Source organism: Castor canadensis, chromosome 14 (assembly GCF_047511655.1).
Source record: "Castor canadensis chromosome 14, mCasCan1.hap1v2, whole genome shotgun sequence".
NCBI classification, from domain to species: Eukaryota; Metazoa; Chordata; class Mammalia; order Rodentia; family Castoridae; genus Castor; species Castor canadensis.
Genome location: NC_133399.1, coordinates 87,494,068 through 87,521,657, shown reverse-complemented (window position 1 = coordinate 87,521,657; position 27,590 = coordinate 87,494,068). Strand labels below are relative to the sequence as shown.

The window sequence follows — 27,590 nt, the reverse complement described above, 5'->3', positions numbered from 1 at the left end:
CACAGCAAGGTATGATAATACTTCTTTTATGTCTTCTAAATCCTTATCAATCTCACATGGATAGATTGTGCTTCAAGCTGGGACGTCTGGATTTCTCATATAAGGAATCACTCATACAAATTTTGAGGACATGCTTGGTTTAGAAATCTTGTACTTTCACTGTTAATATCTTTAATAGTTGCAAAGAGCGTTACCCAAAACAGGATGCTTAGTGATCCTATCTTACAACACCTAATAGAAACAAGGGAAAAGAGTACAGGTGTTGTTACCTCTGTGTTTTTATGAATTTTAGTAGATTTATAAAAACATTTTCAGTTGTGGCTATGGCAGAATTGGTTTAATCTCAATAGCTACACACAAAAGATTAGAACAGAGAGTTTTATTGAAAGAGAGATCTTTTGAAATCAATATAAATCAACAAAGACATAATAAGGAAAAACATTTGCATTATTTTGATAAGCATATACTGTATATAAAAACTTAAGAGCATTAACAATCTTCTGTTATAACTGTTAAAACTTCAATTCCTGAGAATCTTTGTAGTTATTACAATTCTTAAATTAAGAATCAAAGAGGAAAGAAATGTTATTTCCCTTGATTTGAGTTCAAACTATTAACTGTCTCAGTTATATTTTTTGTCATTTCCATACATCATTTGGAATATAGTCACACTAAATTCTTCTTTAACTACTGGCCCAAAAATATGTGATATCTTTAAAGTCCCAAATGAATGTTCAGATTAAAGATGGTATACAATTAAAACTAGCATTATTAAATATTTGGCATTAGCTTTCCTTTTTTGAAGTGCAAACATCGATTCAAAGTGAGTTTTGAACGTAGTTTGATATGGATCATTCAAGTTCTCTTTAAAATTATTTTCTGGAAAACATTTTCCAGAAAGAAAAATGTAAATACATTTTCTGAAAGGCAGAATATTGTTTGAATGTTGAATATCCTTTGTTTTAATCATTACTCAGTCTATAAAGGTCACAGCCTACCTTTGGTTTGCATTGCATTTCTGATAGCTTATCTTGAATCTTTATTAATAGACTCCAGTAATCATTTAGAAACATTAACTTCAATTGCATGAAAAGAAAGCTTCAGATTATAACATATCACTTAGAAAGCTAATTTAAAATAAATATATGTACTTAGTGGCAGTCATTTGTGCTTATGCTCAGTTATGACTGCATGAGATGGAGGTGGGTCATACTCTTGAAAATGAATTCCTTTAGAAGTCGTGATCTTCATAATAGCACCATTTAAACCATCATCTTCAATGAGTGTTATTAATCCATTGGCAATCATCGATGGGCTAAGAATAAAGAAAATATTTATATTTCAAACTAAAAACCAAGGTTTATATCACTTAAGTTATTCTTGAAGAACCTACAGCCTTGAATGTGTAATCAGGGAATTATGTCATTAAGTATTGTTACCTCCTGTTTTTTTTCAATTAGAAGCTAACCAAATAATATGATGAAGTTAGTGTAGATCTACATGCCTAACTTTTTGTCACTTGAAGAGAGTGGTTATAGTCAGTATTTACATTGAGAAAAAAGTTAAATCCTTATCTATAGCAGGCCGCTAGATCTTACATTACCCAGACAGAAATGTTATTAGAAGAGAAATAGGATAAATTAAAAGCAGGATTTGTTGGACTGGTGATGGAGCTAGTGGCCGAGCACTAGTCTAGTAAGGGCAAGGACCTGGGAAAAATCAGCATTTATTAAACATCTTATTTTTTACCAGTTGCTATTTTAAATACCATCTTACTCAAGTCTTCTGATGTCTATAAATATGTTTTAGTATTTTCCTCATTTGACATGTGAGAACATTGAGGCTTCTAGAGGTCTGATGGATGAGTTCATAGTTGGTGTTGGAGCTAGGATTCAATTCTAGGTCTGATTGCTTCAGTTTGATAGCTATGACTCTGTGCTATGAAAACCTCCATTGCTGTAACTCAGGAACAGTTCTCTGAGTGTGTGTGTGTGTGTGTGTGTGTGTGTGTGTGTGTGTGTGTGTTTGATCATGGTCAACTATTTTGCTGAAAATGGCTGAAGTTATGAAACCATATTTGAACATTGCCCGAAATTTTGTAAGATAAGTTAAAATTACCTTCAAAGGTGACTTATCACCTTAAAAAAAGAGAAATCTAATCATGTTGAAAGCACTGTCTGTATTTGAAAACAAGATTTTTTTTCGCAATCCCCCAACTCTTTTCATTCATATTTTGCCAACCCACACTTTGAAACTTGCATTATTTTAATAAATTTAAAACCTGGTTTCCCCTTTTATTGCTTGTGTGGATAATATTTTAGTCTATTATACAAAAGAAGATAGAGTTTTACTTACTCCAAAATTCCAAAGTATTTCATCATATCCTTGATATGATCTGTATATTCAAAATATTGCCCCATATTTTTTTCTTTTTCAAAGGATTTGAGGATGGGCGTGTTGACAAAGCCTGGACAAATTGCATTCAGCCTCACACCACTGTTCATAAGATCAGCAGCCATCTGTCAATTAAAAACAGCAGGGTACAGGTTTCAACAGTGTCCTAAATGTATTCCATTGGAGAAACTGAAATTAAAGTTATTTCAAAAACAAATGTAAAACATACTAGTCTGATATCCTCTCAAGTATGTAACAATGACTGACAAGCAAAATACAGCAAATGACAATACTTAAAGTAGTACAGCATTAATTCCTGAAGTCTCATCTAATTAATTTTTGAAAACTAGTATTACTGGACAACTACTGAAAATACTTAATTACCTAGGCTATAGTTTTCTACTGAACTCTGCAAGAACTGAAGCTAAGAAGTTAGAGTTGATATTTCAAGACTGTGGTTGTTTAAGAGAAAATATTTGCTTAAAACTATCTAGTAGAAAATTAAAGAACTTAATTAATTCTTAAAGTACTCAATAATCTTCATTGGCTGGGAGATATTTTAGGTATTTTAAGACTAACATTCATTAACTTAATACTCAGCCTACTGATTTTATTTTTACTATTTAAAAAACAAAAAGGGTTGATTCTCATTATAGATGCAGATTCAATATCTGAAAATATACTTCTTTGCTACAGTTGGTTCATATTCCCAAAAGTCAATGCTTGTGGAATTTTTCTGGTTACTTATGGACTTACACAGAGCAAATCTGAGTCATGAGTGGGCATCTTCCTATGAAGTCTGCCTTGCCATGTTTTTACATGTTTGTGCTTTTTGTTTTTTTTTTTTTTTTTGCTGTTTAAAATGCCCCCAAGCACACTGAGGAAGTTTTGTGTAGTGGTCCAGCGTGAGAAGATGTGCTATAGAGAAAACTTGTGTATTTAGATAAATAAGTTGTCACTGCTGTTAGAGATGAGCTCAATGTTCATTTACGATATTCTAAAAAGTTATCTTTAAGTCAAAATTCACATAAAACAAGTCGCTCATCAAAAGGTTGTGACCTCAGGTTCTCAGGAACTTAATCAGGTGTTTCTCCTAAAAGCAATTGTCCAACGGTAGGTAACAATTCAGTGTTTGCAAGATTCTTACTAGAACAAAACTGCTGTGAACAATGAGAACTGACTACAGAATTGTCCAATTGTGTATTTTTAATGCAAATATTCTAATCATTAATATTCACTTTGCTCTGTAATAGCTTCATGTACATGTTCATAGAAAATGGAATTGAAGTCTGAAAATTAAATAGCTATTTTCTAACAATTTAATTTAAGAGTCTGGGGACTGCTTATCCTCTTTATGATTGAAGAAGAATCAACATTGACACACCTGCTTTCTCTGTCTCCTAGTATTTCCTCTGTCTTTAATGCCAAACTAGTCATCTACCATGCTCCCCTTTGTCTCACTTAACACATAATTTCCACAGATCCCTAACTGTTCTGTGCTCTTTTACACTTGTCTTTTGTAATCCATTTTCCAAATAGCAGGCAGATGGCTTTCTTAAAATGGAAATCTGATCTTGTCACTCTTATGCATTAAAGATTCATCAATAGCTAAAATCCAGGCTCACAACCTTGGCCCAAAAGTCTCTCTTGGTCTGGCCCCTATTTATATCTCTCTGATCATATCTCATCCTATTATCTCCTTGCTTGTCAGGCTCCATACAAGCTGCCCCTTTGTCAGTTAAAAGAACACAAACATATTTGCTGTGTGATATCCATATCTGTGGTCAATTAGGTCTAAATTATTTTTCTAGGCTCTATATACCCTTTGCTCTAGGTCTCCATGGAAACACTGTCCTTGGTATTCTATCAGGCAAATACCTGGTCCCACCTCAGGCTCCCAATCGTTTTCATGATATCTCCAGTGACAACTTCTCTGGCCTACAGCATGTTGGACCTAAGAAGGCCTAAAGGAATAATGTTTAAGTTTGGAGTCAACTTTAAAAACAAATAGCATTTCCTCATTATTTATCCTTAAGATATGCCTCCTGGCATAATTGGGGTTTGAACTCTGGGTCTCACACTTGCTAGGCAGGAGCAATGCTATTTGAGTCACTCTACCAGCCCTTTTTCTGATGGCTGCTTGCCTGGGCTGGCCTTGAATTGTGATCCTCCTGATGGCTGCTTCCTGGGTAGCTAGAATTATAGGTGTGAGTGACCAGCACCTAGCTACTTAAGATATTTTAAATAGCACATCTATACTTACGTTGTATTTTCTTTTAAATGATATTTTCATTATTTAGTCCTTTATGTGATCTGAAATCTTTTTATTCTAAAGATTAAGCAAAATGTCTGCTTTTATCTAGATATATTGACTTCTGAAGTAATTTCTTCTACATTATAAAATGTGTGTTTCATGGGTACATATACAAGGATAAAAAGAGATATTGTGCTTATTTTGTCTTTACCGCTGCTGAACGCGTGAATCCAATTACGCCGTACTTTGAAGCACAATAAACAGGATGTTGTGCAACAGGCACAAGCCCTAAAATAAACAAAAATTGTAAATAATTTGATTTTAAAAAGTAGACTATACAATAGTGACTATACAAATAAATATTCCATGGGCATGACTCTAGAAGATACACTAAAATAAAGTCAGACAGCTCTGTAAAACTCAAATAGCCTTGATGGAGCTCATTCTCCCCATGGGTATGTGGTCTAGAGTGGCTGTGTGGCAGGTAAGTCATATCCATGGTATAGTCAAGAGTGAGATCAGTGCTTTCCTGCCTCTCTTTATTTCCTCAAAGTCTAAGGAAATCAATGCCATATTAAAACAGACAGAAATCATCTCATTTCTAGTTTTTCAGTCTAGATTTTAAAAGGCATACACTCAACATTTGTAAAGACTTTCCAATGGCTGAGGATTCTGAATCACATAAGAGGGACTTGGAGATTATTATCTTTGCTATAAATTAGAACGCAGTTCTGTGTCACCAATTTGTCTCGCATGTTGCCTCTAAGAGTTTCAGAAAACTAAAAATTAATTTCTTTTGAGTTAGTGCTGTAGCAGATGCATAGGTTTTCTTCCCCGTTGACTTAGAAGACATAAATAGAAATTTATGCTCCTATTTTGTTTCCGTTCATAACTACGTAGTCAACAACAGAATTTAACCACTTATACAAAGTTTTAATTGTACATATACACAGTAGGAACTGATCAAGTTCATGACCTGGTGAAAAAAAAAACATTATTGTAGCATCCAGGACATATTTTCTTTCCTAATGCCCATCTAGTTCAACCTTCCAAAAGGAAGCAAAACAGCAAGAAGAAAACTTATTTGACGCTGGAAACTGTTACTATCAAGTTTATTTTTCACATTTGTCAAGATTCAACAGTCAAATATTTCTGGAGTCATTTTTATATTTCAGTTTTTAACTAAGTAACTGGGTTTAACACTTGTTTTTTAATTTTTAATGTTTCTGTGTTAAGAAGCCATGATTCCTGATTGCTATGATATTAGTATCAACTGTTACGCTAACAATACTAAATTATTTTTTAAGATGTGCTCATCTCCGCCCAGTTAACTACTTCCAGAACACCAAGGTTGACTCAACTTTGTTGTGCCAAAGATCAGCAATAAATGCAGCAATAAAGTGACTTTGGCCACTCCCTGGGTACCTTCCCGGTCTCAATTTATAAAGGATGTTATCTCAAGAGCAATTTAAATCCCTGATGATGGTACATCACAGGTAGTGCGACTACTCAGTAATTTCAAAGTACTCTAACATGTCGGTTCTCTTGCTACTGTTTTGGTTAAGTAAAATGTGTAAGTTAATTAAGTTCATCAGTGTAGTCAGCAAGAATTTATGTTGTTTCCACAGGGTACACAGGTGTATTTGGAGCAAGAGATAAAGGGAACAAGGCATAGCCAGCCATTGGTGCTTCTAGTTCATACAAATTAGGCTTTGCTTTACCAATTCCTGAAATGTTTATTTTTTTATTGTTGTGCTGGGTAGAGGTACATTGTGGGATTTACAAAAGCTCTTACAATGTATCAAATTATGATACAAAGGTAGTGGTTGTAGGCTAGTGCTTACATACTGCAGGAAATACAACGTGATCCTTAAATTCTGATAAGCCAGTTGACACAGCCACAAAAAGCACAAAGGACTTTGTTCATAAATGTCATCAAAGTTGAGTTTTGAATGAAGTTTTGTTACATATGCAGAGGTTATGAACTTCTGACCCAAGCTAGTCCAAGGTGTCACAGAGCTGAAATAAATCAAATACCATTTGGTGGTACTGCCATAAGGAAGCAAGATGTATATCACTTTTCCTTCAAAAGTAGAATTATAAATGCAACCAGAATGTGAAAGAACTTGTTTGTATTTATTCAGCTTTTTTGGTTATGTTTTTAAGACAGAGCATACTATTGGTCTAGGCTGGTTTCCAACTCATGATCCTCCTTCTTCAGCCTCCAAGTGCTTGGATTATAGGCATGTACCATCATGATCAGTAGAATTTGTTTGCATTATTAAAATGGCACCTGGTTGTATGAGTCTTACTGTAGTAATCAAATGACATTTTCACTGCTATCTTACAATGTGTAAGTTAATTAAGTTCATCAGTGTTAGTCAGTAAGAATTTATGTTGTTTCCACAGAGTACACAGGTAAATTATGTACCCTGTGTTACATTGTTTGCATTGCTTTCACTTTTGAATATTAGGTCAAAGTCTATACATGTCATTTCAGATTTTCAGGAACAAAATCTATTTCTTTCATTTTTCTTAGCTTTATTGAGGTATCGTTGACCAAATACAATAAAACTGCGCTCACTTAAGGAATAGAATTTGATGAGTTTTGACACAAGTGTATATTACAGTGATCATGACCACAATCAAGATAACACACACCCATCATCCTAAAACCTTTCTTGTACCTCTTGGCAATTTCTCCCTTTTATCCTTCCTCTCTCCCAGGCTACTGTCTATCTGCTTTGTGTTATTATGACTTGTATTTTCTAGAAGTTTATATAAATGACTGGTCCTTTCACACATGATAACTATTTTGCGATTCAAACAAATTCCATTGTGTATAAATATCTTGTTATAATTGTTACTGCTAAAAAGTTTTCTACCAAAAGATATGCCATCAGTTGCATGTACTTATACATTCACTTGTTGAGAGACATTTGTGTTGTTTACAGTTTGGGAGTATTAAAAATAAATAGGATTATATTATTCAATTATTGCACATAGACATATATATATTATTCACAAATTTAAACTCTACTTCTCCAGCCTGAGACTCTCATTCAGTCTTGAGCTCCTGACAGAGAGCTGTGGGCTACTGATTGTCATATCTCCTAATATTTTTCAATCCTTACCACCTATGTATGATACATTGGGTGTATGGCTCAAGTGATAGAGCTATTGCCTGGTATGCAGGATGCCCTGGGTTCGATCCCCAGAACTGAAAAAGAAACAAACAAACAATACATATATGCTAATTCAAAAAGTGTGATTGGAATGAAAACATTCTGGAAATATGTGTTAAGTACAAATGAAAACATGTTTTAGATATGGTAAACTGAAACATGTGCGACCAATGGGTGGACTATCATTTTATCAAAATATCACTTATATAGTAAAATAAATTTCTCATAAGGTACTGCTATCCACAATATACAAAACTTTAAAATTCAAAGAAAGTAAATGAATAACTCTACTGAAAAACAGGCAAATCCGCCTTACTGAGGAAGATGTTATGCAGATGGCAAACAAGTATATGAAAATGTGCTCAACATCATATGTCATTAGGGAAACCTGAATTAAAATAACAATGAGACACCCTTACGACTAATTAAAATGACTAAAATCCAGACACTGATAACCCCAAATGCTGGTGAAGATGCAGAGCAACAAGAATTCTCATTCATTGCTGGTGGGAGCAATAAAGGTCTGGGCACCATGAAAAAAGTCTGGCAGTTTCTTTCAAAACATATTCCTACAATACAACCATTGTGTTCCCTGACATTTACTCAAAGGAACTGAACATCACGTCCACACAAAAAGCTGCACCATGGTTGTTTGTTGTAATTGTCAAAGCAGAGAGGTAAGCAAGATGTCTTTCATTGGGTGAATGAATAAACAAACTGTGGCAAAGTCAGACAATGTAATACTATCAGCACTAAAAAGAAATGAGATATCAAACCATGAAAAGATATGAAGAAATCTTAAATGCATATTACTATGTAAAAGAACTCAATCTGAAAAGGTCACATACTGTGTGATTGAAATCATAAGACATTTTGGAAAAGGTTGAACTATGGAGACAGGAAAAAAAATTCAGAGGTTGCCAGAAGCTGGCAGGGGTGAGGAACAAATAAGCAGAACACAGAGGATTTTTAGGGTAGTGAATCTGGTCTGTGTAATCCTATAATGGTGGATAGAAATGATTACATATTTTTTTATACCTACAGAATGTACAATACAAGAGTGAGCCCTAACGTAATGTATACACTTCAGGTGATAATGATGTATCAATATAGGGTCATCCACTGTGGTAAATGTACCATTGGAGTGAGGGTTCTGACAGTGAGAAACACTGTTGAGTGGTGGGAATGAAGATGTACGTGAATTCCCAATACTTCTTGCTATAGAAGATTTATAGCAATTCTGCTGAGAACACAACATCCACTCTGTAAAACAAAGTACATTGAAAGTGATATCCTTTTAATCAAATCTACTGAGAGGGATTGTGCACAATGGTTTGGATTTCGGTTGCTGAGATCAATTCCTGAATCCAGCACTGTGAGTCATGTCACCTTTAGACAGGAAACTGCTGTGAGTTGCAGTGTTTTCATCTTTCAACCAGGGTCATCATAGCTACTCTGAGCCTTCACAGAACTAGTGCATGTAAAATACTTAAAACGGTGCCAAGCATGTAATAAAAACATTATTTGTTATTATTAATGTATATCAATATACATCAAAGTTAATCATTTTGTCTTGGGCTGAAACCTCTCAAATTATCATTTTATTGATTTACTTAAATGTTCTTATGCATTGTACTTTTTCATGAAAATGTATCTTTTGCACTAAAATTAGCCTCAAATCTGGCAGTGTCTCAACCTGGTTTGCTTTTTGAACATTAGTAAATTGGACTATTGCTAATCCTAACACAAAAAAGTTTATAGAGGAGGATTTAGGTAAGAACTGTGTATTTAGTTCTTTCAAGTGTAAAGTAGAACGTGGTAATATTTTGAATAATTTATTTGAAATGGATAAGATCAATGGGAGCCCCTGGGTGCAGGAGGAAGGCAAGACATCACTTGCTAAGTAGTCAGACTGCTCTACCCCACCTCACAGGGAATCTTGCCAATATTAGGAATATAATATGCTCAGTAAGTACAGTTGCTGCAATAAATGTTTCTTTTTTAATTCTTGAAAATTAATTCCCATAACAAAGGGAAATCACTTTGTTATGTAAAAGAGTTAAGAACATTAATAACAGCAAAACAAAGGACCGTGACCACGAGAGAGCAGTCTGTAAAGAAGTGCTGGTTTATTTAACATTGTGAAAAATCTCTTATTTATGCTTAAAATGGATCCTTCGTATTTAAAAATTCACAACGTATTGTCAATATTTATGATAGGCCCAAGTGCAAGTTCACCTATAAAACTGCAAAATGGCTCTTTTCAAAATATATTAAGCCCAGTAGTAGCAGGTTTATGTCTGTCATAAATATAAATTAAGAAAAGTAAAATCAGTAGAGGGAAAAATCCTAACCACAAAACAAATGTATTCTGGAACAGTCAGGATAATAACGCTAAACAATCCTGGATTGATGAGATAACTTATGTAATAATTCATACATAAATACATCTAAAATACTCCAAAATTACTCATGTAATTGTAGAACAAATAAGAGAGTCCTTTAGAAAAATAAAATTAAAGTTCCATTTCCACCTTAGTTTGTCTCGGGCTAGTATTCTTTTTACCCATATTTATCAAAGCCCACTTTAATCTCTCTATCTCACAGAAGGTAAGAAGCCCAAAAAGATTCTGCATAAAAAGTGAAATTTCCTTAGACAGGGCAATTGTACAGAATCTGCAAACACATTTGCTTCTAAATGGACAGAAACTATATAAAATGGACCACAAACAAAAATGATAAAAAATTCAAGTTAGGGAAAGAAATTGTGAATATAAGGGTGCTAATTCTTAGAGCTCAGTAGCTGTGCTATTGTAGAAACTTCTACAAGCTAAGTGTGGTATCATATAGACAAATTTACCACAATGCCTGCAAAATGGTAGTTGTAAATATGTATTAATCCCCCTTCCTTACTATAAGAGTATTTGAAGAGGGTGGTACCATGTGCTTTTCTAACTTTTGTTGCACAGATGAAGGAACAGTGTTTTATCTCACATTTGACTCTTAGGGGATCTGTTAGGGGAGCATACTTGTTTAATTATCTGCATTAAAGCAGACTTGATTCTTCTCTAGTGTTCCTTCCTACATTTTTTCTACTAGTTAAGGACCAATGTGGCAAAATTAGTGCGTGCTTTTACGTTATATTCCCAACAAAACTAACATGTCATCAAAAATGATCAGAACCACTTCTGAAGCTGCACACTGGAACACACTCACCTCTCAGTACTTGCAGGAACTTCTCTCCACTTTGCTCTGGTATTCATTAAGCCCACTAATTGCACTTGAAACTCTTTGTCAGTGGCCATTATGCAATAATCTCTCTTCCCAAACCAGTGTGTCAATATGAAGTTTTACTATGACAGTGAAAGACTCCACTGAATCAATGTAAAAGATCATGAGGATAATCCTAGTTGAGCTGAATACTATCCACAGCTGTGCCTTTACTGGAGTGAACAGAAAACATCACCAATAAAGGAAGGTTTAGAAAACACACAGGAAGTAAACATCAGGGGTACTTTGATTTTGATAACTCCTGTGAGATTTTTTATGGTCCTCTGACTTCTACCTACATGCTATGACTCAACAGCATCAAATATTTTGTAAAAATGATGAAGAGTGATGGCTCCTCTTTTCAAGCCTTACTGTAAGATGAAGGTATGTCAGTGAAAACCCTGGGTGGGAAGAGATGAACCAGAAAGGACAATGACAAGGAATGGTAAAAACATGCTAGGGGTGAAGGTTGGCACAGAAGGACAAACTGGTGAAGGTTAAAAGCCAAGCAGAGTGGACAGAGATAAACTAAGTAAAGATTTTATATGAGGTTGCCTTGCAGGTTGGGATGAAAACCAGAGGAAGAAACAATTTGGAATGCTATAATAGTCATTAGATTGTAACAGTGCAGCAAAGGTAAATTAAAATAAAAACAATCTTATCACTGATTTTATAACAATTGTTTATCTGCATGAACACAGAGAGACTCACACATTGTTACAAATATATAGTCTGAGATAAGTAAGAAAAGAATTAGCCCCCAGTGATGGGTAGAATGTAAAAGACCTCTTGGCCAAGAAAGCAAAATGGACATCCAATAGTGGACCTTAAATTGCTCTTCTCAAAGGCATGTTTTGGCTTGTGATTCCAGTAAGCTCTCTAAAAGTTTTGAGACTTTACTAGGTGTATTAAGTGGGACAAAAGTTTAAGATTTCTTTGAAGGTTTAGTCATACAGCATTTAGATTAAAGCAGTGCCCATGAGTTCTGAAGAAATGAGCATATTTAACTGATTTATTCAAGTGAGGGTTTCAATTTATTTTACTTTGCTATTAGGCTGATAAACTCAGAAAGATTTGTAGATTTAATAGGTAAACACACAGACAGATGATCTAGAAGTTAAGATTTAACAAGACTTGCATCAGACTTTGAGTGTGAATTTCAGCTTTGCTGCTTACTTGCTGTGTGAAGTTGGGCAAGCTATGTCAACACTCCTGCCTTAGTTTCCACATGGAGATTTCTGAATCTGCTTCACAGGGTTCTTATAAGGATTCAGTGAGATAATGCACACGCAGTGTTTAAAATGGTACCGTGTTGCTATAATCTGCAGGTCTCACAAAGGAACATGTGTTGAAGGCTTGGTCTCTAGGGTAGCACTATGGAAGGGAATTAAACCATTAGGAGGAGGGGCCTTATGGAAGGTCCTTACGTTACTGGGGATAGTCTCAAAAGGAACTGGGGGATCCGATCGCTTGTGATGCAAGTGGTTTGCTTGACTGCACACTCCTAACATGATGTGCTGACTCTGCAAGATGTCCAAAGCCATAATCTGCCTGATCTTGACCCAGAGCCTCCAGAACTTCCTGAACCCTGTGTCACAATAAAACTTTTCTGTTTAGAAGTTTGTTCAGGCGTTTAGTCATAGTGATGGAAAGCTGACAATTCAGAAGTAAACAGGAAGTACTCCATAATTGTTAGTTGTTACATATTCAAATAATTTAATTGGATGAAAGTCAGTAGCGTTACACGGCATCTCCCTACTCTTGCTCTTTGGAGCAAGTACAACTGATATGCTTGGACTCTTTCCCAGAGAGTCCTAAAAACTGATCCAGCCTTTCCAAGAATGTAACAGTGCTTCCAGTGATAACAGGCAGTGCCATAAGCAACAGTGCACAGTGCTCAGGGCTCCTCCAGCTTTCCTGGCCCTCCATAGCTTTATAGAATCCATAAGTTATCTCTTGATCACAGCCTCAGTTTTCATACATTTAAACCTTTAAGAAAATGGTAAACATCCTCTGTTAATTCTCCAGTCCTTTGTATAATTTTCTTAGGATGTTATTTCAAAATAGTATACATTTAGCCTTGCCAGTTCGCCTTTAGTTTATAAGGCTCCAGGAACCTAACGTTTGGCCCTGTCTGGAGTGCATCTCTCTTTCATGTATTGTTTGTGAAAATTCTTCATATCCTTAGAATTGAAATAACATAACTCATAAGTAGATGTCATTAGAGAGACTATGAGGTTATCCCAAACTATCTATAGAATTAGGTTTGTAATAGCATTTAGCATTTTGACTTTAATTATCCTAAAGATGAGATGCTGGTTTATTTTTCAGAGTACCTGAAGGAGGATATTTCTCACCTCCCTAGGTGGGGGCTTTATAGTGGTTAAGGATCATCTGACAATGATCCTAAAATGATAAAAATGTTGAGAATCGGAAACTGATTCAGTCATTGCACTTTCAAACATTATTCATGACTACTCCTGGTTCCCCAAACACTCATGCATGTGGGAGGAGGAGAACGGGGTATGTGTATGGGGGGTGGATTAATTTCTATTCTGAAATCACAATCAGAATTGAAAACAATCAGAACATTTAATAATGTCTTCCTAATTTAGATTTGCTGTCAATATTGATCAGACTATTTTTTTTTTGGCAGTCATAGGGTTTGAATTCAGGGCCTGGTACTTGCCAGACAGATGCTCTACCACTTAAGCCATGCCTCAGCCTGAGCCTTCTTAAATTTCATAATTTCACTTGAACTATTCAAGAAACACTGAAGTTTTTTTTCCCTAGGGATTTACAAATAAAGTCACTTGACTAAGTTGTTGCCATTGAGGCATAAGATATCACCCAGTATTAAATCATACTGTTCTGGATGAAATATAGTTTGGATAGCTTGTGTGGCACCAATCCATCAACCCTCAGCTTGGTAAAAATGGACAGTTATCCATTGAAATCCACTTTTTTTCTTATGCTCACAGCTAGAATATATATTCCAGAAGTGAGGTTTACCATTAATGGGCTTTGGGCTTTGAGAGACTATGTGTCTTTTCCTCTTTCTGCTAGAGAGAGAGGAGTCCACCAGTTCCAGAGCAACCTCAGAAGCTCCATGTTGAAAAAACAGACCTTCTGTTAGCCAGGTTTTCCAAATGACTGCACACAGAAGTACCCACAACAGGATATATGAGTGACAAAAAAACTTATACTATATTGATACTATGACATGTTTGGGTGTGAATATTCTAACAGCTTAGCATATACCAACTACTATATATGCCATATTTAAAAATCACACAATTTGAAAAACCACATGGGAATAGATAGCTTGACTTCACTGCAGTTCTTTTTATTTTGTTGAAGGTGCTTTCATGTACGATATTGCTTAGGAGTGACACAATAACCTTTGAAAATCAGCAATTCTGGGAAAATGTATATGTGTACATCTGTGTGTGGTATGTGTGTGTGTGTATACATATATGCATATATATGTGTATATGGTACTGCAGTAAGATAACTTGAAAAGATGCAACTTAAACATAATATTCAAACTTTAATATTATACAATACAGAATCCTATAGAATTATAAAAAGCAAAATTTCAATTTCAAACGTTAGTTGGTAAATATGATAAATATACTTTAAAGATTTAGTTTTGTAAGTCTTCAAATTAAAAATAAGAAAATGTCACTAGTACCATAATAACTGTCCTTACCTGCTAAAGATGACATATTGATAATGATGCCACCGTCACCTCCATTTTGCTTACTCATGTAATCCAAACCAAGATAGGTTGCATCAATAACAGAAACCTAATCCAGATGCATAAATGGAAAAAGTAATATATCAATTAGTCTTATCACATATTCATACACCAAAGTTATTACTGTCATTGCAGATATCTATGGAGATTTCTTCAAGTTATAAATGAAAGTTCTTTTAAGGCTTAAAAAATCTAAATCTAGTCATTAATCCTGATTTCATCTTTGATTTGCTTAATAGTTATGTAGCTTATCATATTCCTGATTATTTCCCTTCACTTAGTTGCCCAATATGAGATTTTATGATAAAGCTTGTATTCCAATAGTGTTCTATCAATTTAACTCCATTCTTAGCATCTTTAAGAATTATACACCTTCTTTTTTCTTTTCTAAATACTGGATATGAATTGATTTGCCCTTCTCATACATGGTTCTCATATCCAACTAGTCCACATTCATGTCACTGTTTACTTTTCTTGGATCTTGGAATAGAGAATAGTGGATGCCTTAAAAAGGAAAAGTTTTCCTTTTCTCCTCTTTTCTTTCTAATAAAACTCCTATTTTCATTTGTGTCTACATCTTCCCAGCTTTAATGTAGACATCATTTAATAAAAATTCAGTCCCAGAAGTCCCATTGTCCTTGACAGCAGGTGGTTTGGGGCCAGCCTAGGACCCAGTTCTGGCAAGTGACACCTAAGGGGCAGTCAGGTGGATATGAGAGAGGTGAGGGACAGAATACTGTTGACAAAAGTTTTGTTGTTCTTAAGAAAAGGTACAAGAAATGGATTCATTATACCCTGTACACTGTTCTGTACATGTGTGATAACTGGAATGAATAGTCAGTGCTCAAATCATATGATGAAACCAATGTAAAAGATGACAGGGAAGTGAGATAAAAAGAGCCCTGGTCCCAATGCTATGGCTGATCTGCAGTATCAAATAATCCTGAAGTCTTATTTTGTCTGAAACCACATCATTGTTTTTTTTCTAGTTTGGTTTGAATGAAGATTATCTTCTACTTAGACTCATTTTTTTCAGTACTGCTTATCATTTTATTCATCACTGCTTACAGCTATCCTTTTGATAGCTTAATTTTGCTACTTATCTCCAGGTACTGGAGTTATTCCTGCTTTTATTATAGCAGTTAAAAGTTCACTACTACTAGAAAGGACCTGTGAGGTTTTTTTTTTTCATGGATATCCTCTCTATTCCAGCTCAGGTTAAAAAGTGGAAATTACTTTTTGACATTTTAATTCCCACTTTTTCATCTTTATAATACAGAAAGAGGATGATTCTATAGAATATGATTCTGAAACTAAGGGTACATATTGGCATTTATCTTCTTTTTATTTAAAAAAAAAGTCCCTTCTTGATAAGTGTTCAGAGAAGCAACTCTTTCATAATAGTTCCAGAACAAAAAAGTATATTGAAAACTCTACTTATTTGAGCCATTTGTCAATTTATTATTAACTAGGCCTAGGAGAATGAATAAAATCTCCACTCGATTTTCTGTTAAAAGGAAAAGGAAACATTTATTGTTTATATAAGAATGGAAAATGTCAATGGCTGAAGATACTGAAGTCAGTCAGATTCTGTTATTTTCTGCCCAAGTGTCCAGCATGTATGAACAGAATTTCTGTTTATATGCATTGGGGCTATGCTTTTATTCTCAGGTATTTATGCTTTGCTGACACCCTGGTTTTGTATTTTCATCATCTACCAAATTAGCCAGATAGAAAATTTTGGAAGATTTCAGCTTTACTTTTGTTTTTTAAAATTTTTAGGTCTTTGGAGGAGAAGGGAATATTTTTTCATCCATTTAAGAGTTGAATAACTTTTCAAAGGAGAATGTTCACGATGCTGGGGTTCTAATGCTTTGGTTGTGTAAAAGTCATACTTTTATGTCTCCTTTATTGTTTTCCTTATCCTAGATGACATATATTGTTAGTAAACCATGGGATAAAACGCTTAATTATCTAGAAAATGGAAAATTGTAAACATTTCTAGATACTCCAAATAACTAGAATCTACAGCATTATTTTAACCCACTCTGTGAAGGGAACTGAAAATCTGTACTTGATTTTTTTTATTTTTTATTTTTTATTGTTGTGCTGGATGGGGTACATATGGCATTTACAAAAGTTCTTACAATGTATCAAATATATCATACTTGAATTCAACTCAGCCTTCATTCTCTTTTATCCTCCCTCCCCCATTCCTGGAATAGTTTCAATTGGTCTCATTTTTTCATTTAAATACATGTGAACACAGTATTTGTACCATATTCACCCTCCCACACATTTCCCACCTCCACTCCACACTGGTACCAACCCACCCCCAGATGTAATATGTTCTGCCTTCCTGTATTCTGGTTTTGTAAAAGAGAAAAACAATGACATTTTTGTTTGTTTAAGATAGCTACACGGGGAGTTTACTTATCACATTTCTGTGTAAATATGTATCTTAACCTGAACTGGTTCATCTCCTCTACTTTTCTTCTTTCTACCTTAGTCCCCTTCTTATCATGATTTCAACAAGTTTAAAAATTCTATACTCATTGAAGAATATACTCATATAGAGAGTACATCAACCATATTCACCTTCTTAATTTCCTTCACGACTCTTAAAGAAAAACAATCCTACATCTAATTTCATGTAGACAGATATAAAGAAATCTTTTAATTACTGACAAAATGATCAAATTAACACATGCTTATTCAATACATCCAGTTGTGAAGAGAAAACTGATAACACTGAAATTTTAAAATTATGTTTTCTTCAAACTTTTCATTATTTTTCCAGTAATGATACCATCTTTAACTTAAAACTAGTCCTCTAAATCTCCTTATAATAAGACTAATTCTCTAGTAATAACGATGAAAGGTCAAATGGCAATATATTACTTATTACCTCTCTTACCAGTTATTATGACTTCCTGACACACACACAGTCACACACACAGTTTTTCACTACTGAATTTTCCAATCTGTCATTTCTCCTATTTTAACTCCTTCCACTTTGCTGTTCCCTCTAGTTTATTTATGGTTCCTGCAGTAAAACATTCTGGCAATCTAAACCATGTAACATAGTTTTTCATCTTAATAGAGATGATAATTTTTTCTGAAATCTCCTTCCATGCTTTATTTTTTCATGTTCAAAAATTTGCTATTTTTCCCTTGGTTCATTGCTAAATATTACTGCCTGCTCCATTGAGAAAGTTCCTTATCATTTAGCAATCTTTTCCAGATCAATCAGATCCTCAAATATTACACAGTAGAAATGGCAGTAAATAATTACTGATTTACTTTGCAATTGACCTCACCTGGAATGAAAAAAAAAAAAAGGGAGCAAAGTTAAGAACAGTGTTTCTATCCATGTCCTCAACTAATTAGAGGTAGAACAGAGCAAAGCAACTTACTTCAGATAAAAATGAGATAGTGAGAAAATGTAAGTTTTGAAACCTGGAAAGGAAATGCTATTTACTGAGTGAATATTATTATGCAAGAGCAATGTACTCTGTTCTTCACATAAATTGTGATTTAAGTTAGTAGCCCTCAGATATAGGGAGTTCATCTTCTTTCTTCCACAAACTAGGAAATTCAAGATCAGGAAAATTAAGTAACAGTTCATAAATTGTAGATTTAGAACTGACCTTTAGTTTTGACTAATTCCAAATACATACCTTTTTTGCAGAGCAAACCTTTAGTTAATTGTGTATTTGTAGAGAGCAAAGCAAAATTACCAGTAATAGCCATCTGTTCTGTTTAATTTTAATTGACTATACTAAAGGATTCAATATATGCTAGTTTTATGTTCAAATTAGGTTATAATTCCCACTTGAGTAGGGATGAATTATTCAGGCTTATTAAAGGCTCAAAAACATAAAAGTAAAAGAAGTACATTACAGAATTGCCTCACAAATATTCCAAGTTCAGTCTACCTCTTCCCAATGACCAGCATGACCTTCAATAGTTTTACAAAGGCTCATTTTTTCTTGAAATTTCTTTGTAGCTCTAAGCAGCTATAAATAACACTGATGCTGCTGGCTTCAGACTAAGGAGGAAGCAAAAAACAGTATAGTGAAACAAAAGACTGGGAAAAGCTTTAGTGTATTTCTTATGATAGAAGTGGTAAGATCATCAGAGTGAAGAATAAGGAAAAGGTAAACTGGGTAAGGACAGTGGAAGGACAGATGATGTGGTTTGGCAACACAGATCTATTAGGAAATCACCTAAATATTTTGTACTAAAACACAGAAAAGAATACTCATGTAGGCAAAATATCACAGAATGGCAATTTATGCAATACATATTAATTGAATCTTTACTCTGTAAGGACACAAAAGAAGTTTTCTGCCTAGAATGATCTTATTGTTTGCTAGCATAAATTACCTAGGCATAAAATAATTCTACTAAATTGAATAAGAATGGTACAAATATATTGTAGGAAGAGGGTGACATATGGGGAATGGGGTTAGGGATATACAGGTCAATGGAAGAGCAGATGCTTAGCACATGCAAGACCCTGGATTAAATTTCCAACATACACACGAAAAAGGAGATAGGAGATACCTGATGAAGTTCTTTAACTCATTCTTCACTCTCTGACCTGGACAGTAAAATGAAAAAACATATAAAAGGACAAACATACGATTGCAGAAGTGTAAGGGAGCAAACTGTACCCAAGCAAAAAAAGAAAAAAGTTAAATGAACTAGGTACAAATATTTGCATTACACTAACAGACCCTGTACTCTATCTGCAGTTGCTCATTTTGTAAGACTAATAATAATAACCTGAGCAAATGCTGGGTCATGCCAGGTAAAGTCCATCTGATGTTTCATTTTAAATAAGGCTTTTTTTATGTGGTGATGGGGAAAGATTCCGGCTCTATTTAACTTCAGTATCTTATGTTGAGGGTGCTCATAAAGTGAGATAAGTAACAAATTGTAACACAATGGATAAAAGAAAACATTGCATTGCTTCGTTTTATCTTTTTACAATTTAGTTCATATCTGAATAATCATCAGATATTGTGGATGTTACACCATCACCATACACATTCACTGACTTTCAGGAAAAAAATCTTATTAACTACAAAGTTCAACTGTCACTTTTACCTTGTTTGTGCTATTTTCCTATCATTTCATTAAGATTTATCTTCTAATACAGGTAGGGTGGCTTATACCTGTAACTCCAGCTATTCAGAATGTGGGGCAGGGAGAAAAGGTACTAGGGAGATTGGGATCAGAGGATGGCCTATGCAAAAGCAAGAGACCCTATCTGAAAAGCAAATGAAAGTAAAAGGACTGGTGTGCGGCTGAAATGATGGAGCACTTGCCTAAAGGTGAGGCCCTGAGATTACACCCCAGTACTGTCAAAAAATTATTTTGTAAATAAATAATTTAAGTTAGGTTTAGCAAGCTCTTTTTGTAAAGGGCTAGAGAATAAACGTTTTACAAATTATAAGTCGTAGCATTTCTGTCACAGTATTCAACTCTGCCATTATAGCACAGAATCAGCCACTGACAGTACATAACCAAATGTTTGTGGTTGTGTTCCAACAAAACTTCATGAGACACTGAAATTTATTTCATATATTTATATATTTCATTTTTTTTCAACAATTTAAAAAACGTAAGTCATTTTTTGGCTTGTAGGACATACAAAATCAGGTGGCAGTCAATTTGTACTTGTGGGTTGGAAGATGCCAAAACCCCTGAGCTAAGCAACCACCTAGGGTTTTCCTAAAATCCTCCTAATATTTTAAGATAAGCTTATATTCATAATGATAAGTGTTCAATGTCTTCCCTTTCATAAAAGAACCAGCTTTGTCTTTAACTTTCTGTAACTTCTACTTTCCTACATTGTGTGTCATTGTTTTGTTTGTATGAATAAGAAAACCTTTATTCCTTATAAACATCCTGTTACTAAATACTTTTAGGCAACAAACAAGGCTAAGAAAGCTTACCAAATTAATTTGAAGAGTTTTTTCCCAGTTTTTCTCATTAATCACTCCAGCATTATTGACCAAAATGTTCAATCTTCCAAAGTGGTCTACAACTTTTCTAAAAGTATCTAATTAAAAAAACAGACATTATAGGTATTCTTTTATTTTTCATATACACATTTAAATCATGTCTTATAACATGAATTTTATTTAGTTATCCTCATAGTAAAGATTAGACTTGTAAGCTTTGACCTAATTCCTTGCTTTTCAACATATGGTTTGTGAGCCAGTATCATCAATAAGCATTAGTTGGGAGTTTGTTAAAAAGGTAAAAGTTCTTGATAAAAGCTCTAAGAATACTAGAAATAGAAGGAATGTACCTCAACATTATAAAGGCTACATATGACAAATGTATAGCCAACATCATACTTAATGGGGAAAAACTGAAACCATTTCCCCTAAAGTCAAGAACAAGTCAAGGATGCCCACTCTCCCCATTCCTGTTCAACACAGTTCCTAGCCAGAGCAATAAGGCAAGAAGAAGAAATAAAAGGAATACAAATAGGTAAAGAAACTGTCAAAATTTCCCTATTTGCAGACGATATGATCCTATACCTTAAAGACCCCAAAAAATCTACCCAAAAACTCCTAGACAAGATTAACAGCTACAGCAAGGTGTCAGGATACAAAATCAACTTACAAAAATCATTAGTTTTTCTATATACCAACAATGAACAAAGAAAGAATATATGGAAACAATTCCATTTACAATAGCTTCAAAAAAAACCCAAAACCTTAACAAAGGATGTGAATGATCTCTACAAGGAAAACTACAAACCCCTGAAGAAAGAGATTAAGGAAGACTATAGAAGGTGGAGAGATCTCCCGTGCTCATGGATTGGTAGAAGCAATGTCATAAAAATGGCTATACTACCAAAAGCAATCTACATGATTAATGCAATTCCCATCAAAATCCCAATGACATTCATCACAGAAATTGAAAAATCTTCCCTAAAATTCATTTGGAAAAACAAGAGATCACAAATAGCCAAGGCAATACTCAGCAAAAAGAGCAATGCTGGAGGTATCACAATACCCGACTTCAAACTATATTACAAAGCAATAGCAATAAAAACAGCATGGTACTGGCACAAAAATAGACATGAAGGCAGAATAGAGGAAACAGATAGGAATCCATACAACTATTCCCACCTCATTTTTGACAAAGGCAGTAAAAGGATAAGATGGAGAAAAGACAGCCTCTTCAACAAATGATGTTGGGAAAAGTGGTTAACCATCTGCAAAACACTGAAACTAGATCCATGTTTATTACCTTGTACTAGTATCAACTCAAAATGGATCAAAGAACTTAATATCAGACCCCAAACTCTAAAGTTGGTACAGGAAAGAGCAGGAAACACTCTGGAAGTAATAAGTATAGGCAAGGACTTCCTCAATAGGACCCCAACAACCCAGCAACTAAGAGAAAGTATAGACAAATGGGACTCAATAAAACTAAAAAGCTTCTGCACAACGAAAGAAATGGTCTCTAAACTGAAGAGACCACCCACAGGGTGGGAGAAAATATTTGCCAGCTACACATCAGACAAAGGACTGATAACCAGAATATACAGGGAACCCAAAAAACTAAACTCTCCCCAAATTAGTGAACCAATAAAGAAATGGGCAAGTGAACTAAATAGAACTTTCTCAAAAGAAGAAATTCAAATGGCCAAAAAACACACGAAAAAATGCTCACCATCTCTAGCCATAAAGGAAATGCAAATCAAAACCACACTAAGATTCCACCTCATCCCTGTTAGAATAGCCATCATTAAAAACACAGCTAATAACAAGTGTTGGTGAGGATGTGGGGAAAAAGGAACCCTCTTACACTGCTGGTGGGAATGCAAACTAGCACAACCACTCTGGAAAAAAATTTGGAGTCTTCTTAAAAATCTAAACATCTGCCATATGATCCAGCAATCCCACTCCTGGGGATATACCCAATGGAATGCAACACAGGTTACTCTAGAGGCACTTGCACACCCATGTTCATTGCAGTGCTATTCGTGATAGCCAAGTTATAAAAACAGCCAAGATGCCCACTACTGACAAATGGATCAAGAAAATGTGGTATTTGTTCACAATAGAATTCTACTCAGCCATGAAGAAGAATGAAATCTTATCATTCACAAGTAAATGGATAGAACTGGAGAACATCATTCTGACCGAGGTTAGCCAAGTTCAGAAGACCAAAAATCATACGTTTCCCTCATATGCAGACTTTACATCTAGGGCAAATACAGCAGTGTGGTTGGACTTGGGACACATGATAAGGGAAGAGCACACATGGGAGGTATGGGGATAGGTAAGAAACCCAAATCATGATAGTATTTGATGTCCCCACTACAGAGGAACTAATACAGAAACTTTATAGTGACAGAAGTCAATGAGAAGGGGATCAGGAACTAGTAAAAAGCACAGTTAGAGATAAATCAACTTAGAATGTAACACATATGTACATGGAAGCAATGCTAGAAATCTCTCTGTATAGCTATCTTTATCTCAACTAGCAAAAACACTTTGTCTTTCTTATTATTGTTTATACTTTCTCTTCAACAAAATTAGAGATAAGGGCAGAACAGATTCTGCCTGAAGTGAAGGGGGGTGAGGGGAGAGGGCAGAAGGTAGGGGGAGAAATGGCCCAAACAATGTATGCACATATAAATAAATGAATAAAAAAATGTTGGCAAGGCTGGGGGGAAAAAGAACCCTCATACACTGCTGGTGGGAATGTGAGCTAGTACAACCACTTTGGAAAACAATATGGAGGCTTCTTAAAAAACTAAATACAGATCTGCCATATGATCCAGCAATCCCACTCCTAGGGATATACCTGAAGGAAGGCAACTCAGGTGTTTTACAAAGGCATCTGTTCACTCATGTTTACTGCATCACTATTCATAATAGCCAAGCTATGGAAACAGCAAAGATGCCCCACTACTGAAGAATGGATTAAGAAAATGTAGTATTTATACACAATGGAATTTTATTCAGCACAAAGAAAAATGAAATTTTGTCATTTGCAAGTAAACAGATGGAACTGTAGAACATCATCTTAAGCAAAGTCAGCCAGGCTCAGAAGGGCAAAAATCACTTAAGCAAAGTTAGCCAGACTCAGAAGGGCAAAAATCATACATTCTCCCTCATATGTGGATTATAGACCTGAAACAAATGCAGTAATATCAGACATGGGTCACACACTAAGGTGAGAACGTACACGGGAGGAATAGGGAAAGGAAGGAAATATAAAACTTGAATGTGGTTGATGTGGACACTTATAGTGGAGCGAATATAGTAATCTTAAACTGGCAGAGGCCACTATGGGAAAGGGACTTGGAAGTGTGGGGAACTGGGCCACCATGGGAAAAGGTCAGGTAGAGATGAACCAAAGTGAATTCTCACACACATGTGCATGGAAACAATGCTAGGAATCTCTCTTTATAGCTATCTTTATCTCAAGCTACCAAAATACTATACCTTTCTTATTATCCCTTAGGTTTTCCTCTTCAACAAAATCAGAGAACAAGAGGGAAAAATAGGTTCTGGCTGGAAGCAGGTTTGGGGGAGGTGGCACAAATAATATATATACATGTAAGTAAATGTAAAAATAATAAAGTAAATAAATAAATAAAAAGAGTTAAAAATGGAGAAGTTTGTTGACCCTACATTCCTATTGAATCAGAATGTTACTTTAACATATCCTTAAATTATTTATGTGCACATTTAACCCTATAATAAATAACCTGATGGATTAAACTGTAGAGAACTGAGCGTCAAATGCTGAGTTCTTTGAAGTCAATTTGGGCAATCAGCACCTCTTTATTTCCAAGAAATTACTGGAGACCTATAGGATAGACTACAACAGACATCCTTTTAAAATAACTTACAACATGTTCACAGAGTGTTAGATTAACACAACTTTTCTTCTATATCTAATCTTTTATGATCATATTTCAGAAAGTTTTGATATCTTGGGAAGTAAAAGTCTACTTTTCAGTCAGTTGATTTTATTAACTTAATGAAACTCTGATGCTCACAGTTTTATTCATTCCCACATTCTCACTATTACTACAATTCTACATTATTGATATAAATTATTGTATAAAAGCTATGTTCAACTAGGTAAAAGTTTGGGTCAACTCCAAGATCTGAATGTCACCCATCACCTTGTCCAACCACATATCCAATTCTTGCACACACTCTTTAGCCAGTTCAAACTTAGCTTTTCCACCTTATTATTGAAAAACACATTGTTTCTTAAAGCAGCTTTTTATATAGTTCTAGTCACTGAAACTGTTTCCATGAGTCTGTCATCATCCATTCCAGTTCTATTACTGCAGACTATGGATAACAATTGTGACTGTTCTTCCATAGGACAGAAACACATTCTTAGATCTCCTGACTAACACTTGGGTTCCATTAAAAAACAGAGGAACACAAAATCAAAACCAATTCACAGAGCTATTAACAACCATGAAACACATTTAGGAGGGCCTGGATTAAAAAGTTCCCAAATTGTTATGTAAGTTACTTGCTAAAAACATTCTCAAAGCTATCTAATATGAAGCCTTTTACAAACGCTGTACTGGAATGGAAAACAACAACAAAAAATAAAAACTGTTTACTTTTCCATGGAATTTTTAAACTGTTTCTTAAGATATCAAATTGGTTCCAGAAAAGGTCATAAAGGGAAGACTGGTTTTTCTTTTTCTTCCCCCCCTCACATCCTATGTTCCACTCTCCATAAATCCACAGAAACATCCCTCTCAGGGTAAAATTGGTTCCTTAATCATATATGTCTAATTTGAATTTTTTCTTTTTTTTTACGTTTCTCATCGTGGTCACCACTGCCTTCCTTATATTCTGCCTTTGTGAAACAGAAATATTTTATTTTTCCATTTTTCTTCAAGAAAGTGATTTTTTTCAGAAGAATCTTTTGGGCCTTCTAAACAATTAACTTTTTTGTCTCTGCCCATATTGTCAGTCTTATTTCACAAGTAGATTCTCTGTACTCTCTACTATAAGAGAGTACAGAGAAACAGAAGGGCATTGAGGAAAGGCTGATAGAGACTTTCCCCATTCTAACACTGCAGTTATTTCTTTAAAGTACCATCTCATAGGGAAAAAACAGATAACATCCGGTTACAAGCATCTAGCACGCCTAGGACCATGATCCTTGAACTTGTACTCTGATATGTTTCAAAGAAAAACACTGCCACATTTGATTGTCACTGGATTCTGTCTTCCAGCTTTGTCAGGGAAGTTGTTTGCCACAGTTCCTTAGCCTATTTTAGCGTCCAAGTTTCCTCTGCAAGTTCAATCATTTAGTAATTACCGCAGCAGCACTGTCTTTCGATACACAAAGAGTTGTGATTACATTGTGTGCTGCCAAAGGACTAAAATAAAAGATTGTCTCCAGCAGTCTTGTCTTTCCTCAGTTTTTTATGACTTGGGTTGTCAGTAGGAAACCGAACAGTCTAAGCTATCTTTTGGAGCTAAAGATACTGTTCCTCTCCAGGTGGTAGCAGCCCTGGCTCTCTGCCTTGGCCAGCTCTCTTGCCTGGGCTGCTTCAGGTCATTGCTTGTTGGGAGCATGTTCAGAGTTGATGGATTGATCCCCTGTCTTACCTCTCAGCTGTTCCTGGTCAGCCACATCACACTGGATGAACAGGGTCTTCTGAGGTTCAAACTGCTCATCGAGGGCAGCCTTACACTTCACACCTGCTTCAAGGTTCCAGTCTACCAGCGCTACCTACAAACAAGGGGAGAGAAATCGAGGTCCTGCGCATTTGTGAAACTGACACACCCCCCCCGCAATAAATAAACGAGACCTGAAGTGTGGCAATTAATGTTCGGGTTCTTTTGCAGCCGCCCTCAAGGTTTGCTCTGGAGCCTCCAGCTCCCACAGCGTTTGGAAGGGGCCGGGTGGGCGTGCGGGGCGCGCACCCAATCTCCCCGGAGCCCCTAGGTGTGTGGAGGGATGGGCAGGGACTTACCTTAGCGCCCTTGTGCAGCAGCGCCTCTGCAAAGGCTCTGCCTATGCCCTGCGCGGCGCCGGTCACCAGCGCCACTTTGCCGTTCACGTGCATGGTGCGCTGCTGCTGGGCGCGCGGTGGGCAAGTCCGCGTCTGTGCGCGGCCGCGGCTTTTATGGCCCCTGCGCTCGCGCTTGCGGCCCGGTGGGCGGGGATGCGGCTGTCAGGCCCGTGACTGTATCACCTGCTCCTGAGCTCCAGGACACCAGGCTCCGCGATCTTTGCCCCTGCCTCCTGGGCTTCCCGCGTAGCCAATCCCGGGTCAGAGCCTCCCACAGCCTCCAGCTGCAAGGCTGGCAGAGCATGGACCTAAGAAAAGCACAGAAGTCCTTTCTGAGAGTTTCCTTCAGTGCCCTAAAGAGCAACTCCGAGATAGCAGAGCTTAGGGGAGGCCAGGGAGCAGGGAGCTGGGATTCCTCCTCCAGTCCTGCAACAAAAACAAACAAGCAGCAACAAAGGCACAAACAAATAAAAACATGGGGGGATATTAGTGAGAGGGGAAACATGGTGGGGGGGTTAGTGAGAGGGGGTTGCTGATTTGTCTCAAAGTTTTTATTTGACATTCCATCTCAGGACCAGTAGGTGAGGAGGAGGAGCAGAACCAAAAACACTGTTTTGTTTGGTTGGTTGCTTGGGTTTTTTTCAACTTTTTCTTTTGTTGTTGTTGTTGACAAATTATACA

At 35.8% G+C, this 27,590-nt stretch overlaps 1 protein-coding gene across 3 annotated transcripts; it reads right to left on the bottom strand.

Annotated features, from left to right (window-relative positions):
- Nucleotides 1-363: 363 nt before the first annotated feature.
- LOC109703391 (15-hydroxyprostaglandin dehydrogenase [NAD(+)]) lies at nucleotides 364-27,121 on the bottom strand. 3 transcript variants are annotated; one of them, XM_074054961.1, is made up of 7 exons: nucleotides 26,871-27,115; nucleotides 26,503-26,626; nucleotides 20,830-20,936; nucleotides 14,816-14,912; nucleotides 4,860-4,936; nucleotides 2,356-2,519; nucleotides 364-1,315 (listed from the first exon to the last, which is right to left on the bottom strand). In XM_074054961.1, the coding sequence occupies exons 1-7, from the start codon at nucleotides 26,961-26,963 to the stop codon at nucleotides 1,162-1,164; spliced, it is 816 nt and encodes a 271-aa protein (XP_073911062.1). In that variant the 5' UTR covers nucleotides 26,964-27,115; the 3' UTR covers nucleotides 364-1,161. The 3 variants fall into 3 exon arrangements, with proteins under 3 accessions (XP_073911062.1, XP_073911063.1, XP_073911064.1); XM_074054962.1 differs by lacking the exons at nucleotides 20,830-20,936; nucleotides 26,871-27,115 and having other exon boundaries at nucleotides 26,503-26,624; XM_074054963.1 differs by lacking the exons at nucleotides 364-1,315; nucleotides 2,356-2,519; nucleotides 4,860-4,936 and adding an exon at nucleotides 4,960-13,092 and having other exon boundaries at nucleotides 26,871-27,121.
- Nucleotides 27,122-27,590: the final 469 nt, after the last annotated feature.

Bases quoted from the DNA above. Each gene is read 5' to 3' on its own strand.
- LOC109703391 (XM_074054961.1), bottom strand. From the start codon at position 26,963: ATGCACGTGAACGGCAAAGTGGCGCTGGTGACCGGCGCCGCGCAGGGC. The intron at 20,937-26,502 runs GTAAGACAGGGG...TTTTTTAATTAG, and splicing joins TGACCAGGAACAGCTGAGAG to ATACTTTTAGAAAAGTTGTA. The intron at 2,520-4,859 runs GTAAAGACAAAA...TTTAATTGACAG, and splicing joins GATTCACGCGTTCAGCAGCG to ATGGCTGCTGATCTTATGAA.